Source organism: Pteropus alecto, unplaced genomic scaffold, assembly GCF_000325575.1.
Source record: "Pteropus alecto unplaced genomic scaffold, ASM32557v1 scaffold23, whole genome shotgun sequence".
NCBI classification, from domain to species: domain Eukaryota; kingdom Metazoa; phylum Chordata; class Mammalia; order Chiroptera; family Pteropodidae; genus Pteropus; species Pteropus alecto.
Window position 1 is genome coordinate 7,325,912 of NW_006435837.1, and position 6,766 is coordinate 7,332,677.

The 6,766-nt window shown below is 37.2% G+C and overlaps 1 protein-coding gene across 2 annotated transcripts in view; it reads left to right on the forward strand.

The window, feature by feature from the left end:
• Positions 1 to 4,460, forward strand: part of FANCB (Fanconi anemia complementation group B) — a 24,024-nt gene extending 19,564 nt beyond the window's left edge. For both annotated transcript variants that reach the window (XM_006911657.3, XM_015589124.2), the window contains 4 exons: positions 240 to 406; positions 1,049 to 1,482; positions 1,600 to 1,837; positions 2,375 to 4,460. In XM_006911657.3, coding sequence (XP_006911719.1) covers positions 240 to 406; positions 1,049 to 1,482; positions 1,600 to 1,837; positions 2,375 to 2,786 — 1,251 coding nt within the window. In that variant the 3' untranslated portion in view covers positions 2,787 to 4,460. The remainder of the gene's footprint in view (positions 1 to 239; positions 407 to 1,048; positions 1,483 to 1,599; positions 1,838 to 2,374) is intronic.
• Positions 4,461 to 6,766: the final 2,306 nt, after the last annotated feature.

Below are 6,766 nucleotides of genomic sequence, written 5' to 3' on the forward strand. Positions count from 1 at the left end.
TGGTTTTCTATCAGGCCACGCTTTTTGTTCTGAATAAATATAGTTAATTATGTGTTTTATAAGCATTATTTTAGTGAATTATGTATAATCTATAATATAAGGTATTACAGATGATTATTTTAATATGTGTAAGTCTTAAGGTCTGGTCAAAAGCTGATTTACATTATTTTTTTAGTTTTGTTACATTTGATATATTTTTTTTTTTTGTAATCAGTTATTTAAACATGTTTTTCTATAAGGAATGTCTTGTTACTCTTTGTGGTAAAGAAGAAAATCCTGTCCATACTTTTGATGAAAAATCATCAGACAATTCTCAAGGTTCAGAACAGCTAGTAGAGAAGATATGGTATCGTGTAATAGATGATAGCTTGGTTGTTGGAGTGAAAACCACATCTTCTTCGAAGCTGTAAGTAAATTCTAACATGAGGCCTTTATCTTGATGTTCTAGAACAGCTCTGTCCGACAGAAGTGTGGTGTAAGCCACATATGTAATTTTAAATGTGTAGTAGCCATATTAAAAAGTGTAAATAGAAGCACGTGAAATTAATTTTAATAATATTCTATCCAAAAGATCACTGCTGAGAGATAAATAATATTCTGTATTAAAAAACAGATTTTATTCAAGTCATTTAGGAGAGTGTAAAATGCAATTTTTCCTTTAGAGGTATTTGCATTCTAAATTATTACCAAAATAAACTCTTAAAAAAATGAGTAGTTTCTCTTCTTGTTTTAAAAGAAAGGGGGGTGGGATATACTTCAAAAATAAAAAGCAGACATTAATTTATCATTTCTTTGTTAAACATTACGTTCCCAAAGTCCAGAATATTTACATTGTTTTTCATTCCTATTTTTTGGGAAATGTTTTTATAGGATCTTTACAAATGTCTTTGACTTTTACGCTTAATTTTCTGATACATTTTACATTTGAAATGATGTTTACTAGGAAAGGAAAAAACAAAATTTCGTTGTTGTTTGTCTGGCATTTAATCATCTATTTGATTTTAAAGAATGAACTCTTAGACTAAACCACACACTGAATGTTTTACAGGGCCCTGAACCGGGTGACTTTATCATTGTTAATGGATCAGCCCCAAAGCTCCTGCTCTCCGCTTATTAAGTGTCAAAATAGGGTGATCATGTTGAGTAGGGACTCTTTTCCAGAACCATGCTCAGTGCCATATGAAATAGGATCAGAGGCAAAAAGGATCAAGTTGACCGTCGATGGTAAAGAAGAGGAAAAGGAGAGCTTGGTTTGTGAACAACCAGCTGAAAAAGAATGTGTACAGATCATTACTGCTGTAACACCTCTGTCGCCTCTCTTAGCATTCGTTCATTTTTGTTGCATCGTGCTACTACAAATTAGGGAGAAAGAAAATGGTAACTGTTCTGAGCATCGTTGTATTCCATGTGGCAGATTTTTTATAAGTCTTGAAGATTTTTCAAATGAGAAATACCTAGTGACATTTCCAAGGAAACCTATAGGTAATATTTGTTGGTACTTTTTTTTTATCATATAGTTAATTGAATCAAATTTTTAAGAACTCCCTTTACTTGGTAATAGAGTTTAATGACAGAGCTTGTGACATGTTTTTCTTGTAGAACACATGGAAGATCTCCTTGCACTTCTCACAACATTGCACAAAACTTGTTTTCAAATCACATCGCCGAGCTATGCCCTGACTTCAATGAAGGCATGGCTCCTGGAACACATGAAATGCGAATTCATCAAAGGATTTCCAGAAATTTGCTTTTGTAAAGGGCCAGAAAGTTTGTATGGGACACTCTTCAGCTGGAAACAAAGAACACCATTTGAAGGGATTTTAATAGTCTATTCCAGGTAATGCACATCAAATTGGAATCGGTCCAGCAAAGTTGGTGTAGATGTGTGTGCTGAACATGTGGTCCAGCAGCGGTCCCACAGTAGAGGTCTACACCATCGTGGGACACGTCTCGGCTATCGTCTGGTATAGCATAAATGGACAGGTGGCCTAATTTAAAAACTAGAGCTCTTTTACTTTTACATTTGTTTTTGGGTTTCTGTTTTTTGGGTGATTAGGGCCTAGTGATTATTTTAAGATTTTTTTTCTTACTGCTCCCCCACAATGAAATTTTAAAAATACCATATTGATCTTATTACTTAAGAGAAAAATTAATCAGGAAACAACCTCATTACTATTAACTGACTTGGTGTATTTTTGATTGCTGGAGTCTGAATTACATCAATGATCACATGCATGCATTATCGGTTCTATTCATTACTAGAGTGTTTATAAATGAATGTTAATTGATTACTACAGTATGTTGTACACAACCTCTTGGTGCTATCCTGAGTTTTGTAATATTGTGTTTGTGTTTTGTTTTTTTCCCCCCTCAGGAATCAAACAGTTTTGTTCCAGTGCCTTCATAATCTCATTAGAGTTCTCCCTACAAACTGTTTCTTCAAACATCTAAAATTAGGAAGTGAGGATTTCCTAATTGATCATTTGGCATTAACTTTGGAGAAGGAATTGGTTATCCTTGGTTCTCTTTCTTCTGCCTTAGTTAAAGTTGAAAACAACTTGGTGCAGAGGTGTGAAGCAAGCAAAGAAAAGAGTAGTGGCATTGTGGCTGCTTTATCAGACAGAAAAGAAAACATCCATCCCTACAGAGAAGAACTTCAGAGAGAAAAGCAAACGTTGGGGACGAACCTAAAAGTGAGTGGTGCCCTTTATAGAGAAATGACTTTGAAATTAGCTGAGGTTCAGCTGAAATCAGACCTTGTTGCACAGAAACTGAGTGGTTTATAATTATAATCTCAATTTGATTATATTTTAAAATATTTGTCCCCTTCCAGAACATTTCGTTTCCACTTTTTTTCCGTTTTCCATTATAGGCTTCCTTTGTAAAAATTTTAATTGAGGCATTTTGTAGAATCTTAGGTTTTGATGATGTACAAAATAGCATGTCTTAGAGCAGCAGTTCTCAACGGGAGTAGCAGTGGTATTTTGCCTCCATCCAACCCCTTCCCCCTTCCCAGGGGTATCTGGCTTGTTTGGAGACATTTTTTGATTGTCAGAAGTAGTGGGGAGTGGGAGGGTGAGCCAGGAGTGCTTATTGCCTCTGGTGGGTGAAGGCCAGGGATGCTGCGAAGCACCCTAATCTGCACTGGACAACCCCCCAGGAAAGCATGATCCTGCCCAAAATGCCGAGGTTGAGAAACTCTTCCTTAGAGTTACCACCTAAGTGAAGACCGAAGTGATCTAACAGTATTTTGGTCTAAATCTTCAAAAAAACTTAAGTAGTCCTTCCAATGTATTAATAAAGCGTAGCTTAGAAAAATCAACTTCAAATAGATAAACAAGTCATCAGGATTCACAAATTTCTGTAAACACCAAGTTCCCATGGAAATTTAAATGGCTAGCGTCTGGGTGAGACCATTAAGATGAAAGTGTTTGGAACCCTTATTAATTTAAAATTTATTAGAAAGCTTCTCTGAAATTGCCTAAGTCTATAGGAATGTGAAAATTTTAGGGCATTTCTCTGAAAAGCATCTCTCTTTCGAAAGGCTGAACATACCTCACAGGCCACTCTTAAAATTCAAAATGCCTTTAAGCCATCCGAAATTCCAACTCTAGGCAAACCTGGAATATAAATTTCTAACTAAAAGAATTTAAAGAATGTAGTGTTCTTCAGGAACTGAGAAATTTAGAAATAAGTGAAAATTCACTTCAGTTAAGTGATTTTTACGGGGTCCAATGAAACATTACAAAGGGATAAAAATTCAACCTATTCTTTTTTTTTGGTGAGGGGAGGAATAAGAATTCTGGAGTAATAAGAGAACATCAAGAGAGGAAAAAAAGACACAAAAGGATATGGGCCAGAAGGAATGTTTCTGATCCTTTTTGCTCTAAAATCCGTTAAGTGAGATGGAAGTTTCCAGCTCAGTTGAAAGAAATAAAGATGATTATAGAAAGTGGCATTTCAAGCTTGCAGCTAATTCCCCACATGCCTTAGAAGTGCTCGTACCTAATGATCTGGTGACGCAAATGGGTTTTAGAGAATGTAGGTTATTTTCTCGTCTCAGTTTTTATGATTGTCCATATAATACGCTAGCTCTTTTTTTTTAGTAATCCTCTGCAAATTGAGACAGCTCTATTTCTATGAAATGGCAAAGAAAAATATGTCAGACCTTCTGGAAATGGAAACGGCATAATTTCAGGATTAATTGTGGAACTCTTGAAGCAATATATGTCAGTAGACACATTGAAACTGTCCATGACAAGTTCTGAAAGAACAACCAAGTATAAAATACAGGAACTCAAGTGGGAGGTGGAGGCTGTCAAAAAACGAAACCGAATTTAATTGTAATAGTTTATCTGTAGGAAAGTTAGGATAATAAAAATAGTGTGTTGCTTATTTTTTACTTATAAAGGCAACCGAAAGGTATTCATCTAGATATACCAAATAACATCCTTACAAGTGAGTTTGGTACTTCGGTGTATTTTTCTATTTAACTACCAGAGTTTGAGGAGATGATGCCGTCGCCGCTCTCGTACGATGCAGTTGTCTGTGTCTCTTTAAGTGTAGTCCTCTGACCACCGCCCTTGTCATCAGTCTGAGGCTCCCCTCAAAAACGCAGTCCTCCCAGATCTGCACTCCTGAAGCGAATACGAGTTTTGTTTTGGAACAGAGCACTCCACAGTTTCCAAACACAAAACTTTCTGTTGGCCTCCCGATTTCTTAATTAAGGAACGTGTGCAAGCCAGCTTAGGTGTGACATTATTCAGTTTGGTGACCAGGGTGGGGTAAGTGGGAAGACATGTGTAACAGTTATTGACTGTCAATTATATGCCCAACAGCAAGCTTGAAACACACACGCACACAATACACATCCATATCATTATCCGGACACATACGTGGTTTAATCCTTCACAGCCACCTAGTAAGTGTAATTATTAGTATTGTCCTCAGTATGAAAAATAATATTAAATCAAATTAAGTGGGTACATGCAAGCAACTTGATCCTATGCCCTTGTTGTTACAAATTTTTCAAAATCAGCAAACCCTTTAAGAATTCTAAGAATATGAAGTGAATCTTTTATTGTCCTGATAAAGCTTTATTTTCTCCTTCCTTCTTTCCTTTTTTTGCCTAAAACTTGGACAGTATCAGATATTGAGAGGGCTCCTTTTTTTTCCCTTGTACTCCAGCTTGTAAAAACATTAGTTTCCATTCTAATGGAATGAGTGAAAGCTCTTTCGTGGGTAACTCCATCTAGAGGGCTTTTGGCTTTTACTGCCGAAGACAGTATGATGCGATGGAAAGAATACTGATCTGTAAACAGCGTACTTAATTGAATCCTTACAGGGTTTGTTCTTTTTCCTCTTTTTGAGTTTCCTTAATCTGTTACTTGAATTACTTAGTGCCTCAACCAAATAGCCCTGCGCTATAAAATCTTGTGTTAAGTGTCTTCACAATGCTAATGATCTGGCCACTTTCTTGGACCTTGTTTCGATAACCCTGTCTTGCCTTTTTATTCAGTAGCGTACCAGGCACTCTTCAGGTGGTGAATGTTTGTAAGACCAGAACATCAGACACCTGCTGTGCCTGCACTGTTCAGATTTTTCCTGTGCTACACTTGTGAGCAGCTACACTGGACAAAGTACCTGTGTGCATAACTGCGGATCGACATAATGGTCCTGAGTTCATGTAGGAAATTTCTTTAGCATCTTTAACTTCATCTTTAATTATCCATTTCCCCACAGCAGTAGTCACTTACCTCAAAACTGTAAGTGGTGTTATGGGCCACTAAAGCATATGGTTAGTAATCAACTAAAGCATTTAGCACTAGGTACCTAGTCAGGAGTGGGCGAGAAGTATGATGCTCTATTGATGGCCTATTGGACAGCAGTCTCTTCCTTTTATTGTACCAGAACTCTCATTTTGTTCCAGAAACTTCCTTTCCCACATTCGTGTGATTGGGGAAGTGGACTCCATCCCCAGTTCCAGGAGTTAGTCCTGGCTTGTCTAAGGCAGTTAGTGCAGGACACTTCCCTGGCCACTGTGGCAGGTCTGGGATGTGCACAAGACCCAAACTGGCCTTCATAGGACTGAATGGAAGGACTCGGTTCTCTGATGAGGCGGAGGCTCTCCTCTTGTCCTGCTGGAAGTAGGTGGCCTGAATTTTAAAAAGATGCGTTATTTTATAATCTCAGGAAATTAGGCTTTAGAATGAATCTGACATTATAGATTGCATAATTGTTTTATCATGTCACCAATCAAATCTCATTCCCATGCTTTCCTGGGACTGCCAATTCAGAAAACAAACAAACGACTTGTAACAAATCAAGGTTTCTATTATTTGGAGCTGAAATAATTTCTTACTGCTTGAATTGGGAAAAAGGAACCCGGAGAACAAAGCTGACTGTTCCCTGGAGCCCAGGACAGGAACAGGTTGGTACAGAGACAGGATGCTTGTACCTGCTAATAGAAGAGTAGGAAAACCATGCACCATCCGTCCCCACACCCACCTTTCACTGGCTTGCTAAGCTGCTTTCTTGGGTGTTTTTTTGTTGTTGTTGTTTATGTTTGTGCATATGTGTGCGTTTTAGTTTACAACTCAAATTAGTTCATATCTGATGGTATTTTAGAGAAGATGAGCTTTTTTTTTTTTAGTTTTTTTAAATCTTCTTTTCTCTATTCCTTAGCTTCTCTCTGGTATTACACCAGGCCACTTGTTCAATTATGCCTTCCTCATTGGGTTAGAGGTATATGTCAGATTATTTAACC